General features: G+C 37.2%; 1 protein-coding gene across 1 annotated transcript in view; it reads left to right on the forward strand.

Moving 5' to 3' along the window:
* The window catches only part of ctnna2 (catenin (cadherin-associated protein), alpha 2), a 622,713-nt gene that overhangs the window by 165,849 nt on the left and 440,806 nt on the right, over positions 1-16,058 (forward strand). Inside the window, exon 7 of the mRNA XM_073862287.1 lies at positions 11,404-11,607. Within this exon, the coding sequence (XP_073718388.1) occupies positions 11,404-11,607 (204 nt within the window). The remainder of the gene's footprint in view (positions 1-11,403; positions 11,608-16,058) is intronic.

Here is a 16,058-nt window from a genome sequence, read left to right on the forward strand (position 1 = left end):
GAGATTAACTAACAACTCTTGTGTCTCTGATGAATCGCCGATGCAGTGGCGATCTTTGCACGCTCATTTCTCATGCCTTTAACACTAAATGAATCAAAAACATTTTTGGCACGCACTTGGGAATGGGTTTTTTGTTATGGCTGGCTGCCTTACCTTGTTTTTTTTACAATGTAGGCTAGATTTAAACCTGCAACACCCCAATTCCAAAATTCCAACATTTTGGAAATGTTTTGTGTTTTGGGTGGATCATTCCTGTAGTACCTTTTAAATCATTAGACTGAAGTTGCAACATCCAAATATCTTCTTCCTTTCCCAGCAAGCAAATTTGTGTTTAACTCTTTCCCCGCCATTGACGACTCAATTAAGAGAAAGTGCTTCCCTGCCAATGACAAGTATTTCCGGCAATCCGTTATCCACCAGGTGGCAGTCTTCTGCAACTTATAAAACCCAAAAGTATCGCCCTAGGGCAAACAGCTTTATGTCCATGTATGTTTTAAGGATCGCTCTGCATCTGATCTCTATCAAAAGTCCTTCATAAAAATGGAATTATCTCAGCTTTTTGCTCAAAATTGTGTATTTTTGAAGAAACCTACCCATATAATACCCACCTAATAAAGGTTTTTGTTTGTTTGTTTGAAAGTAGAGGGTCTGTTCTTTTAGTTGATATATTGTATGTTTATATATTTAAAGAAGAACATTTTCTGGAAGGAATTAAACTTTTGTGAAAATCATGAAAAATGCTGCTGCTGGCTGGCGGGGAAAAAGTTAAAAGACGTCTGTGAAAATTTTCTATACCATAAAAATAACCCAAAAATAAATAAAGGAAATCAAACACTGTGTAATCACATCTGACTTTGATATTATACATCTTCCAAGTTATTTTGGCAAGAACACGTAATATCAAGCTTATTTGTCTAGAAGTGGGTTACTTATAGCTGGACTACAGTATAATTGGTTTATAGTCACTGGTGCACATAACTTTTTGGCCTGGTTCTCAAAGGAGCCAATAGAGATGCTGTTTGGTACTCACACTATTCAAAGCACAGACCCTACATGCTCTCATCATCACTAATCTTCTCCTATTTCTTTGGTTTAAGCATGGTAGACAATGATGTATATAGATTGAGAGATTGAAATTGAGTTTATGTTTTCAGGTTGGTCTGTAGTTTTCAGGTAGAGTAGCCTGAAACTGAATAAAGTAATGAGTTAATGCTGCATAGTCTATACTGTGTAAACTGGATTAATTCTTATTAAAATGGCTTGAGTACCTTACAAACAGCATCAGGTTTATACACTCTAAAAATGCTGGGTTGTTTTTAACGCATGGCTGGGTCATTTTTGTACAGACGTTAATGCTTTGGCAAACAACAATCCAGCATTTTTCTAGACTTTACTGTCACTTTAACTCTTTCCCCACCATTGGTGAGATATCTCGTCAATCAAGAGAAAACGCTTCCCCGCCAATGACGAGTATTTCCGTCTTTCCGCAATACCGCTACTATCCACTAGGCGGCACCCTTCCGCAACTTTTTAAACCCGGAAGTATTGCCCTATGGCAAGCAGCTGCATGTCAGTGTCTGTTTTAAAGATGGCTCTGAATGGGATCTCTATGAAAAGTCCGTCAAAAAAATTGAATTATCTCTGCTTTTTGCTCAAAATGTGGTGTTTTTACAGAAACCTACCCATATTCAAAAGCTGATTACAAAAGAACGACTGAAGGTAGGATGAAACATTTTTTTTTTGTTTGAAAGCAGAGGGTCTGTTCTTTCATTTGGTTTATTGTATGTTTATATATCTGAAGAAGAACATTTTCTGGAAGGCATTAAACTTTGGTGAAAATCATGAAAAACGCTGGCGCTGGCTGGCAACTTTTTAAAAAAATGCTGGCAGTGAAAGAGTTAAGTGCACGGAATATATTGTTGAACACAGATTTTATTTCTCAACTGCTTATATATTCATGCAATATGTAAAAGACTGTGTACTACTATAATCACAGCATTTTGAAAATAAGTTTGTGTTAAAATGTCCGCTAAAGTACAAGAAAACATACTCGTGCGCTGACTTTATTTGCTTGTACTTTCATGCTGTCTAATGCTGCGTTTACACCAGCCATGTTTGAGGCGTCAAAATCGCCGCCTACCACGCCTAGTTTGCTACTTGAACAGTTTGAATGCATTTACGCGTCTAGAGCGAAGTAGACGCGCGGAAAAAGCAAGCATTTGACGAGGCGAAATCCGCTTGTATTTGGTCACCTTACTATAGGGGGAAAATAGTTACAAAAATGGCGGCAATGTCGGGGGTCGATAAACGTCACGTGACTCAATAGTGAAATGTATACTTACAACTTACCAGGTTGCCCAATGTCCTCACTGACACTCTTCCAAGCGAGGTCCTTTTTATTCCTGTCTCTATAGAAATAAGAACTTGTGTCGTATAGCTCCGGGTGACTGTTCACGGACAATATCAAGCGTTCCTTCATGCTCCTGATTGGTTAACACGGTGGGAAAATCCGCCAAAGTTAAACATTTTCAACTCGGGCGTCAGCTGCAAATAAGCGTCAAACACAAAATGCACCAATCGCGTTTACCGTGCCAGATGCTCAATTCGCGCCATTCGCACGAACTAGACACGCGAATGAGGCGGAATCACGTCATTCGCGTCGCAAGACTTCAGTACATGCGTCAACGCGTCTTAACATTGACTTGACATTGAAATAACTTGCGCTTGATGCCTGTACCGCTGCTGGTGTAAATGCAGCGTAAAGTCTTGAGATGCGGATCAGGGTCGTACTTTGGAGGTGCGCGCGAACAAAACTTACCAAACAAAATGTAATGTTTTGAGATCTGTTTCACTTCTTTTCGTGCTTAAATATTTAAATTGGCCAATCGGGCCAGTGACTGCTTACAACACACTCATTTTAACGCGATTGTAATAATTATCTTACCAGTGAGTCACAGAGAAATCTTTTATATTGCAGTCAATTGGGTAACTATGTAGCAAAATTCCAGCAATGTTGTTGGTACACAAAAGCACCTTTTAGAGCAGTCTGGTGTACATTTTTATTTTATTTTAGGCACGTATTGGGCATCTGCATACAAGTTATGGGCACGCCTGTTATACAGTAGTTAACAAATTCAGTCATGCATTTAGCAGACACTTTTGTCCAAAGCGATTCACAGTGCATTCAAGTTTTTACAATACTTTGTTTTCCTTGAGAGCTGAACACAAACATCCTATAAATTGAGCTAAAGGCACATGACAGCTTGTTTTAGCTTGTCAAACAGTATGAAATGTTTCAGAATGAAGCAAACCTGTAAATCTCAACACCATAAACCACCAGAATATCTAAAGTTTTTTTTTTACTGACGTTTACTTTTTGCACCTAAAATGTCACTTTTTGATAAATTATGTCACAGCAAAACTGGTTTTTATTAATATATGTTATATTTGAGGACATTTAATGAGTTTGTATTAAAACCATGTTTTTAAAAAAGCAAAACATAAAGAAATATGCTGTCTGATAAAATTGACTGCATAGTTAATCGTCGCCGTCCCGAATACGGGACACCTAAGTTTGCATTAATATTGTTGAGGTAAATTTTAATCCATCACTACAAACTATATATCGTTGGAAAGGTCTAAGCCTCCAGAATAGACATTTCAACAGTGTTTTATAAAATAAATTATGTAGGGAGAGTAATTGATTCAAAACATTTATTTTCTGCTAAATGTCACTGTCCCACCAGCAGGATGCCTACATTTACTTCAATTTTTGCATATGAATTCTTATCTAATCATGACAAACTGTATATTGTTTGAAAGATCCAAGAGTGTAGATTTAACTCAATAGGGTGGGGTGACGCTTAAAAGGTTAAAACGACCTGGGCCTGTTTTGTGGCACATAACTCTCTGTTCATGTGGTTTAAAGCCACTAAACTCACTAAACTCAAAAATAAGATAATGCTATTATCCGAATGCTCTCAGCAAGTATTATTCATCAAATATCTTCTCTTCAAATCTGCGTAATCCTGGTTTTGTTAGCAGAATCCGCGTTGATTTTTAAGCAAGGTCTACTAAGTGAACAGAATATGAATTGGATGAACGACATTGTGAAAAACGACCATGGATCAAATTCAAACTTGTTGGTCCCCACAACATGATGGTTCCCAGGCACACACACACACATACACACGCATGTACGCACGCGCGCACACACACAAACACAGTTGGTTAATATAAAAACTAAAAGAAAAAGATTTGAAATGAATATTTTGCCTTTTGGATTACAAATTATTTGTGCTGTGTCCTTTCTTTTGATAGTCAGGAGGTCTTTGTAATTTTAACACCTCAACAGTTCGGTTTCCTACCAAAACTATTATAATATTATATTTTCCCTTCTCTCCTTTCTTTTGGTTCTCATGTATTCATTTGAATGAGACTCTGTTGCCTCTTTGAAATCTTTCTGACAAGCCACAAAACATGGTTTGTCATCGCTCCTTTGCTTTTGTCGACAAAAGCTGTTTGTTAGCAAGTTTCAAAACAACATGATTACAAGTTTGTAAATTCAGGTGGTGAACATCAAGAAGTATTGCAGGCGGGTTTTCGGGAGCAGCCATCACATAACAAAAAACACATATAAATTGATGTGAGCGGACAACTTGTGTCAAAAACTTTTTTGTATGTGTGATAAAGCAGGTGGTATTTGTATGGTTTAATCATCCGGCCGTGTGCTGAAACGGCCCTCTTAACCCAACCACATGCATACACATAAAACAAATGGCACTTGAATGTAGGCCAGTGGTTTGCTGAATTTCACCCAAATTTAGAGACACCACACATAGACAGTCAATATTAATAAGCGGCACAGACTAGTCACAACGCGAGCCAACTTTATTTTTGGTCAGACACTTTTTTGCATCCCTCGTTCTCTCTCATCCGGTGTGCTCTTTCCAACCTCTCTTTCCAAAGCACTTTAGTCATTGTGTAAAAGTAGGTTACGTACAATGCACCGCTCCTCCCGCACGCTCCCTCATTATACCGCCTGTGACAAACAACCTGTCACATCGGTGAGGGAAGTAAGTGGCAATCCCACCCTCCACACACAGATACACCACGGATCTCTGATTACATCCGACCCATCATGGTCCATTTTTAACGAATATGTTGTGCACTCCTCTGTTATCAATCAGAGCTAATTATTTTGCAGCTGACAAATGGGTTGCACCCTCTGGAGGGGCTTCCCATACATATTTCTTTTCTCTTTATGCATGTATATTTTACAGATGTATGCGTACTGTATATACTATAGATTAATATTGTCATATGTCTCGTTTGCATGTTGATTATTTCACATCAGTTGAAATGAAATAAAACGTGTGCTGTACATACACTCACCTAAAGGATTATTAGGAACACCATACTAATACTGTGTTTGACCCCCTTTCACCTTCAGAACTGCCTTAATTCTACATGGCATTGATTCAACAAGGTGCTGAAAGCATTTTTTAGAAATTTTGGCCCATATTGATAGGATAGTATCTTGCAGTTGATGGAGATTCGTGGGATGCACATCCAGGGCATGAAGCTCCCATTCCATCACATCCCAAAGATGCTCTATTGGGTTGAGATCTGGTGACTGTGGGGGCCATTTTAGTACAGTGAACTCATTGTCATGTTCAAGAAACCAATTTGAAATGATTCGAGCTTTGTTACACGGTGCATTATCCTGTTGGAAGTAGCCATCAGAGGATGGGTAAAGATGGTGGTCATAAAAGGATGGACATGGTTAGAAACAATGCTCAGGTAGGCCGTGGCATTTAAATGATGCCCAATTGGCACTAAGGGGCCTAAAGTGTGCCAAGAAAACATCCCCCACACCATTACACCATTGCATTAATTAGAAATTGAACAGGTGTTCCTAATAATCCTTTAGGTGAGTGTATATACTACAATTATATATCAGAATATGCTGTAAGACATTTCTAATGTATTGCGATGCATTTTGCATGCTTTATAATTAAACAGAAACTCTGTGTTGTGTGTACACAACTAAACGAGTAGTTTAAATGTGCATCATGGACATGACAAGTCTGTTTTCTGAAATAAACGCCTAGGAGGGGAACAAGTCTTTTGTATGCACTGAAACTTGATTGCTTCATGAGCCAAAAACGATTCAAATGTAAGTCCAAACGTGAACATGGCAACACTGCAAGACAGCGCTCTCTGAATGTGTGCAACACACAAACACCAAGACGACGGTTAAATAAAATTGCAGAACATAACGCTGTGATATTATTTTGGTCAAAGCAGTGAATGGTAACCATGTGAGCCGGCAGAAAGTTGCTATAGTTACCTCTGTGTCAATCATAGCATTTTCGGGAGTGAGTCTTGTTTCATACAGACATAAAACGAGTGTTCACTCTTGCATTTAAATGCGGTTCTCACTCTCAAAACTTTGAAGTGTATACTGGGCCTTTGTAAAGCTACATTTACTGTAACACCATTACTAAATTCAAATAATAAAGTATATTTTCTGTTTAATAAGCAAATAAAACATATTAAGGACATAACTGTTTTGACATCTTTCCATTAATAGATTCAGTTCCTGACCTAAAAATAAATAAACCTTCGGCTGTGGTGCCGCACAGTGCCATAAATTATAGCTTGAGGAAGAAGTTATAGCTGTATTTTATTGGGAGTAAAAACGAATATCGACGAATCAGCATCCGGAACCTGAATGTGTTTTATAATGCATTATATATAGAGAGAGGCTTTAAGTGAAGTATTACCTAAACCAATCAGAAATATTGTCTATGACCAGAGGATCTGTAATGTGAGGATATGACGCCTATAATAAGAGCAATCCTCACAGGATATTATGACACACATAGGAGAGAAGAAGAGAAGAGCTGTAATAGGGCAAGGATCTAAGCGAAATGACACACAGATGCCCTGTAGACACATGTGTTTTTCTCCTTTATCATGTTATAAGCAATACAATAAGCCTCTCTATCTCTGTATCCACATGCGATTGAAATTGATCCTGTTAACTCTTCTAATAAAAGTCCCTGGATGATTCATCAGTGTATGATGTTGTAAAAAATATTGTTTGTTTTCCATTTTTGTTAAACTTTACCAGCCTCTGAAACAGGGCCGAAAGACATGCTGTAAATTTTGTTGCTTGTGATATAAAATGAAGCATAATGTTAATGTACTTTTTGGCTATCAGGTGTACTGTAAAGCCTTGAAAATTGTTTCTAAACACATTATAAATGTTATGCTAAGGCGGTAAACTATGTAGTAGGCTAATTGCTGAGTTAGATCGTTAAACAGTTTTTTTTACGATTTCTGAGTTCAGGATTTTTAGGCAGGCCTAAAACGATGGCTCGATGACGCACTTGAGCCTCCATTCCGGTTGTAGCTGTATTTTTAAGTTGGGAAAGATGGCAGATCTCCAGTGAATGGGCGTGGTTTCAGCACCGATAATCTTGCTTTTTTCCCCAAGATTTTGATAATCTATTTTATTTTTATGAGATTACACTCCGGTATTTACGTTCCGTTAAACACATGAACCCGCCTTCAAAGTTTGTATTTAATATAGGGAGGTAGTATAATAGATAATCAAAACAGCACCGTCGAAAACGTGACGTCCTTTAGGGATGTAACCAATCGCTCGCTCGTTCCTCCATTAGCCAATGACTTCATGGAAAATATTGATAGACAAAACATGTAGCCAATTATAAAAAGAATACAACGATCTCTGTGTAACTTATATGTGTTTGACTTCATGCTGCGCTGCAAGAACTGACAGACAGATGAGGTCCAAGTACCGCGAGAGCGAGTCGAAATTAAACTACTCCGTAAGATTTCTTAAAGAGCTTTCGTGGTTCTTTGACTTCATTCGACTGCAGCGCCTCATAAAGTCAGTGACGCGGCTGACGTATATGCGGTTGACTGTTATTTGTTCCGCCCCAGCTTCTTTTATATTTCTTTTGTTTTGTGCGCCCGAGCTTCATTTACAGTCTGGGGAGACGCACGCTATAAGTTTGAAAAAAATAAATAAAACTCAGCAAACATGTCTTAAGGGACAGAGCAGCCACGTCACTACAGTCACGTGACTTCACGCTCGAGCCGGAAGAGAAGACAATGCTGAATAAAGTCGTAATTCTTGCTATTTTTGGACCAAAATGTATTTTCGATGCTTCAACACATTCTAACTGACCCACTGATGTCACATGGACTACTTTGATGATGTTTTTATATTACCTACCTGGACATGGAAACGTACATAGATTTTTAATAGAGGCACAGAAAGCTCTCGGACTAAATCTAACGTTAAAACATCTTAAACTGTGTTCCGAAGATAAACGGAGGTCTTTCGAGTTTAGAACGACATAAGTCATTAATTACATTTTTGGGCGAACTTTCCTTATTTAGTGGTCACGCTGTTGCCTTTGGGGGCGGGGGCTGCACACTAGAATCTCAGGAAAAACAAGCCGATTTTAACTGCAAAATGTAGGTTTTTAAATATACAAAAACTGCTATCTCAAACATGGAGAGGCTTCTTCGTGATCTCAACTAACAGATTCTGCAATTAAACGAAAATCACAAATTTTGAAAAAAAAAAACTTTCTCATTTTCTCGAAAGTTGTTCTGCCGACTTGCATCACTGGTTTCCGTGACCGGTCACACATATCAAAAGAAAGTCCAGATTCTATTTGTGTAGGGGCGTGTTTGTTTAGGTGATTTTAAATATAAACATTGGCTGTCAGCAATCATGCATCCCGCCTTTAAGCAGAATAATGAAAGTACCAGGGGCACTCTGGGGGATGGGGAATCTCATGGCAATGTGTATGTATTTTACGACGTGGCTAATTCGTATACATTTGTTTGACCACGTTCGTATGTTTTTGCATGATTTGCTTTTGGATCGTGATGTTGTTTTTTTAATAATCATACGTTGTTTTTTTTTCTGATTCACTTTGTATGAATTTATATGAATTATCCAACACATAAATACCTACAAATAATTTCCACATAAACTTAATAATGTAATGATTATTCTGTCATTACTAAATATATTTTAGTTAAATTAATTCAAGACAAATTTGTGGAAAAATCCCTGACTCTGAAATGGCTTTTCAGTTTTCTTTTCATTTAAGCTAGGCTAAACAAGTGGCCCAAAACATTTTCAACTAATAATATTGCTGCAATCTGTAGCAATTGTGCATATCACCATTTCTGAAACTTAAAATTGCAGGTTGCTTTGCCTACTGATCGTTACCTTTGTACAGTTCCAGCAAAATCATTCCCAGTAAATTATACAACATTGTTATAAGCTTACCATTGCATTGAACACACAATTTTTTTTAATGCAACTTAAAAGTATTTTCACAACCCAAATAAAGTCCTTGCTAATAAAATCAAGTCTAGCCAAAGACGTCTGGCTGCGTATTCTTTTTCAGTTAAATGCTTCTCAAAGGCCATATTATGTTGCTTGTAAGTAAATATAATCATTATCAAGCTATGCAGTCTGCATATGAGTCACACGCAGGTGTTTTAGTAATCTTCGGTTTATCAGTCAGCTCCTGTTTTTTTTCTATTCAGACGTTTTAAGACAATCTTTGATTCATGTTTACAGAAAGTGGACTGCAGCCAGACAATTCCTTGTTGACAAATCATATTTCAAACAAAAGGTTCTTATCATTGAGATGGCCAGGAGTGCTGCTACTTAAGAGTTGATCTCCATGGCAACATGCTATTATGGGAATTTTTCTCTAATTGCGCTGTTGTCGTTTTTGGCGTATGCAATCTACACATGACATAGAAGCAGACATTGTTTCCTGCCTGTTCACTTGCAAAGTAAACAGGAAATGCATGCTGGGATATAATGAACGCTTGGAGAACTTAAAGTGACACTCTATTAATCGAAAAAGTAAAGGGCAGAAACACAAGCAAGCGGTTCTTCTACATTCAACCTCATCTGCACCGCCAAAGTCCACAAAATGCAAAGTGCTGCCGAGGCTGTATTCACATATAGCCGTAAAACATAATATTGCCGCTATCAATATGGTAATTTTCCCTCCCATCCCCGGAGATCGTAAAGCCCTGTATTTGGTAGCTACTTTTTAACAATAAAAAATGGGATGTTCTTGAGTCTGCATCCCGTGGTTAAAAGCTCTATTAAATCACAACGGGGTTGTAACCAGGCCTCGGAGCTCGCCTTGAAGGTCACCTCGCAGACGCCTCTGGATACAGACTGTAACAGATTATGAACTATGTCAGACATCCTTCAGGCTTGTTACGTATCCACCCGCTTTACATTAAACATTGCATTTTGATGGGAAAGCTCTTCTCTAGGTTTTGTAACTTACACTAAATAAAAATATAAATGCAATGCCTCCATTTTATATGAGCTGAACTCAAAGATCTAAGACAGGGGTAGGCAACGTCAGTCCTGGAGTGCCAATGTCCTGCAGATTTTACCTCCAACCCTGATAAAACCTTGTCTACATGTAGTTTCAGGTTACCTTTTAGACTTTGACTCGCTATTTTAGGTGTGTTTGATTCGAGCTGGAGCTAAACTCTGCAGGACATGGCACTCCAGTGTCGTTGCCTACCCCTGATCTTAGACTTTTTCTATGTACAAAAATGGCCCATTTAAATCAAATATTGTTCACAAATCTGTCTAAATCTGTGTAAGTGAGCACTTCTCTTTTGCTGAGATAATCCATCCACCTCACAGGTCTGGCATATCAAGATGGTGCATGGTTAAAAGAGAGTATGGTTATTGCACAGGTGTTGCCTTAGGCTGGCCACAATAAAAGGCCACTCTAAAATGTGCTGTTTACTGTATTGGGGGGATCAATGGTGTCCCAGTAAACAACTTCATTCCCTACCTTACCCTGTAATTGAATATCAAAAATACACAAGACTTACTCATAACTCTTTCCACGCCACTGACGAGTTATATTGTCAATTAAGAGAAAACATTTGTATAAAAATGTGTTCCTCGTGAGGTTTTATGTTAATCTGTAATACCGCACTTACCCACATTATAAAATTAAAAAAAGTTAATTTACTAATTTTAAACTCTGTGTATGTTTTGATAATTGTTCTGAAACTGATCTCTAACACAATTCCTTAAAAAATGCAATTATTAAAGCTTTTTTTTCGTTGTGTTTGTTTGTTTGAAAGCAGAGGGTCTGTTTTTAATTTGATATATTTGTATGTTCATATAATTTTAGAAGAATTTTTTTCTGGAATGCATTTTGTGAAACTTTTGTGAAAATTACAAAAAATGCTGCCGGGCAACTTTTCAAATAAATAAATAAGGGCTGGCGGTGAATGAATTAAGATTATTGTTTATTTCCTAATAATAATAATAACCACATTTTTTTTCAGAATAAGATCATTTTGGACCCTCTAACATTCAGCGAGGCTCGCTTCAGGCCGTCACTAGAGGAGCGTCTGGAGAGCATCATCAGTGGCGCCGCCCTCATGGCCGACTCTTCCTGCACGCGTGACGACCGCCGCGAACGCATCGTAGCCGAGTGCAACGCCGTGCGCCAAGCCCTGCAAGACCTACTGAGCGAGTACATGAACAATGTGAGTCGAACATCTTTCTACACCTGCTCAAAGTTCACATGCACGCGGGTTATTACTGCATTTGTCTGTACAAGAGGTGTTAATGTTCCCGTGACTCACAGCAAGGTTTCTCACAGTCTGTTCTGTGAGTGCATTTATCATAGTTTTGTGAAGGGACTAATTGAAACAAGCATTTTATTCTATTCTTTCACATCCTGTTTTGCTTGTACCTCCAAAATAATCATTTTAAACAACAAGCTTATTTACAAAAACCGTACCTTTCAGGCATTTGGCATATACCTTGTAAGAGTTTTGACAGTGTTATTATTTTTCAGGGTTGCTGTCGAGTAACATACAGAATAGACAAACCTTTCTCCATATTTCTTCTTATGCGACATAGGTTAAAGGTTTAAGGTTTCTTATAAAATAACAATTGACATGCGTAAATCACTATAAGAGCTACATTATCAGAAATTGTAGTTTCCATGATGGTATATTTATTGACTGCAATTGTAAGGCTGTCATACGTTATGATTCAGCTGATTCCAAGGTGATTTTCAATTGATCTTGCTTGTTCAGGAAATCCTTGGTGAGTTAGAATGGCATTGCTGCCAATTTTTGTAAAGATTGTGCATACAATACGTCTGTTCTAACTCGCTAATAGAAACGTTGACGTCACTAAGTTTTTGTGTAATAGAAGTCTATGGATGACCTTCAAAACGTTGTGATGCTTTTAATACGGCCGTGATACGTTGTGTAGTGGGTTACAATTGGTTGTTTTGGTTACCATTTGGTGAAATAACAACACTTTTCTCTCTCCGACTAAACACTACTGCATTTGGACTCTTCAAGATTGTATGTTATATAAAATGTTTGTCTAACATGTTTGTGTTACAATAAAAGGTTAGGGTTAGGTTAGGGTTAGGTTAGGTTTTTATTATAATATATTATTTATTATAATACCCTGAAGAAGGCTGTTTTGTGCCGCTACGCGTGGGTTGTTTTCCTTAACCCATGTTTTTTTTTAACTTATGAAGTAGCCAGTTTAATAAAGGCTTTTTACAGTTTTCATTGAAGAAGAGTGCCTTGGATTCATCTTTTTGATATATGTTTGTGTTATACTTTACCTCTTGTTGCTTGTTTGAAAAAGCTCTGCAAGCATCATTTCATACGTGGTGTATACCCTTTACTTCAGTTCCTGTTTTACAGACATTGCATCTTAAGAGAGTTGACCAGATTAAGAGTCTTAATATAGTTTGATAGATCAATACTCCGACCTTTAGTCTTTCTGCCCTTCCTGTCTCTTTTGTGTTGAGGGTTAAGGGCATGTAATCCAGTGGAATTATAAAGATAGTTTGTGTGTTTGTGTGTGTGTGTATTACTTTGTAAAAGCTGTTATTAAACCATCGGCAGGTGTTGGGCAATATTGATCAGAATGATATCAATGAGGCTGTCTGACTCTGGTGCTGTGCGGTAATCGATGGCTTCTTCCTCGCTGTAATCTAATGTGGGTTTCCAGATGTTGTGTGCGCGCCATACGGGAACTGAGGGAATATTAAATACAACCTCTCATTTGATTAGTGATGCCCCTCTAGTCAAAACACAACATTACTACTTTAATTATAAACTCCTGCTCTGGTAGAAACTCTGTTTGCTAGGCTGGGATGTTTTATATGAGTTTTACTTTCTCTTGAGATTCGCTTTCTCATTTGTTCTCTACGTTTTTATAAAATGAGCATGTGTATGTGTGTGTGTGTGTCACTTGATTCTTGTTAATATTTTCTTTGCACACTTTGACAATTTTTTTGTCACTATATTTAATCATGTACTTATTATGTATAGTGGCGGCTTACTGTGGACAACTCCAGGACACCTGTACATTGGTACTGATTGACAGATCAATATAAATGCAAATATTCCATTCTATACTGGCAACTTATATTAACCATAATTTTACCCAGTTGCCATTGTAGCTAAGTCGATTCAAAATGCTTAAAGGGACACTTTTTCAAAATATGTTAATTTTCCAGCTCCCCTAGAGTTAAACATTTGTTTTTGTACCATTTTGGAATCCATTTTGCCAATCTCCGGGTCTGGCGCTACCACTTTTAGCATAGTTTAGCACAATCCATTGAATCTGATTAGACCATTAGCATCGCGCTCAAAAATAACCAAAGGGTTTCGATATTTGACCTATTTAAAACTTGACTCTTCTGTAGTTACATCGTGTACTAAGACAGATGGGAAATTAAAAGTTGCTATTTTCAAGGCCGGTATGGCTAGGAGAACTATACTGCAAAAATTGACTTTCTTAGTATTTTTGTCTTGTTTTTTAGTAGAAATATCTAAAAATTCTTAAATTAAGATGTTTTTTCTTAATGAGCAAAATGACCTAAGAAAATAAGTCTAGTTTTTAGACAAAAAATATACAATTTAAGTGAATTTGTGCTTAAAACATCAAAAATAAAAAATATCTGCCAATGGGGTGAGAAAAAAAATCTTGAAATAAGATTTCTGTTCTCCTAAACACTTAATTCAAGTTTCGCGTCGTGCCTAACAACGTCCCTTAGCTGTTATAAAATGCACTGGCAACCCACTGCTTCTTGGGGCTTATTGCTTTATTTTACAAACAAATTAGTGCGTACGCATGCTTAGTGAATGAGACCCATTGGGCTCTATTTTAACAATCTAAGCGCATTGTCTAAAGCGCACAGCGCAACGTCTAAATGGGCGTGTCCGAATCCACTTTTGCTAATTTAACGACGGGAAAAATGGTTTGTGCGCCGAACGCATGGTCGAAAAGGGTTGGTCCTATTGTAATGGGAGTATTTTGGGCCTAACGTCCAGTAAACCAATGAGAGTCCCAGCTCTCATCCCCTTTAAAAGGAAGTTGTGCTGGCGCTATGTCTAATCCCTATTTAGATGACGAACTTTGTAAACTGAAAAACTAAGCGGAGGAAGAAGATCCCCCGTTTAAGATTAATGTTAAATAATTGTGTTGATTTTCACTTGAATTGAAATTGTATTTTTTTATTAAAACCTTTAAAACCCGTTTTCTTTTAGTCATGGAAGTAAAAAAGCAGGCTTGTAATTGCTTTAAATGTATGGCTATCCAATATCATCAAAAAATAATTTACAAGTATGTAAGATAAGGTTTGTACTCTAAAAATACTTTATTTGTAACAAACAGAAGATAAAGAATTTACAAACGGCTCTTCGCACGTTTCAGCACTTTGGACAGCGTTTTTTTAGCAAAGAGTTTTTTTTAAGCATTACTTAAAATGTTTTTCATCTCACCATATCCGCAGGTACAGAGTCATCATATACAATAAATCCGTGAGGTAGCATTAAAAAAACATTTAAAAACAGATGCATTTGTTTAAAGCAAAGCATTTTTTTACTTACCAGGCTACAGGTGAAGCAGCTCTTTGCGCCTTCTAACGTCTCAAAATAAGTCCTCAATTATGTCCAAGAGACTCAATAATAATCTTTTACATTCAATCCTTTAATCTTTCATATTTAAAAGCATTTTTGTGCTGCTGCGCATTCATGTACTTTGTGATAAGCAAACCCGCGTTGTCCTCCCGTTTATAGGCGCATATTAATGCGCTCTTTAAATAACATAAAACATATTGCGCCATTGATTTTAGACTTTAGACCAGGTTTTTGTTGGTCAATGGCGTAGTCTATTTTAGTTGCCTCAAAATAGCAACGCGCCAACAATGCGCCTGAACACACCTCATTTTCAGACCAGAACGCCCATGGGCGCAAAAGGGGGCGCAAATGCATTTGCTATTTAAACAACGGGGCGCTAAACGTGAAAATTAGGGTGGAAACTAGCGAAAGACACTTGAGTCGCGCATTGCGCTGCATTGCGCCGGGTGTAAGATAGAGCCCATTGTCTGAGAATCTAAGGGTGCAAAAAGTCTGAATATTGAGAAAATTAAGTCCACATTAATACATTCTTCGTGTGTATATATATATATATATATAGATATATATATATATATATATATATATATATATATATATATATATATATATATATATATATATATATATATATATATATATATATATATATATATATATATATATATATGAAGAGTTTGGTTCCAAAACGCGATAAATGTCATTTTTGAAAAAAATGAGTTACTGCCAAAATCAGTATTATATCAGGTCAGTAGTTAAAAATAAATTCTTAATTTTACGCAAAATCCAATATCCGCCGTGTTATTCTGTCATCTTTTCTCCCTTTTTTCCCAAAATGCGATAAACGCCACTCCTCCTTTTTTACAGAACGCAATAAATCCGCTCCAGAAATTACAGCGCACCATTCACGCAAACAATGGCGGCACAGAGTCCTAGTTTTTCTCATCTACTTTGTACTTCGTGATCAACAAACAAAACAAAATAATACTTTAATTTTTATATTCATTAACATTTTATATTCATGCTATGTGAAAGTTTGT

This window comes from Misgurnus anguillicaudatus, chromosome 3 (genome assembly GCF_027580225.2).
Source record: "Misgurnus anguillicaudatus chromosome 3, ASM2758022v2, whole genome shotgun sequence".
Lineage (NCBI taxonomy): Eukaryota > Metazoa > Chordata > Actinopteri > Cypriniformes > Cobitidae > Misgurnus > Misgurnus anguillicaudatus.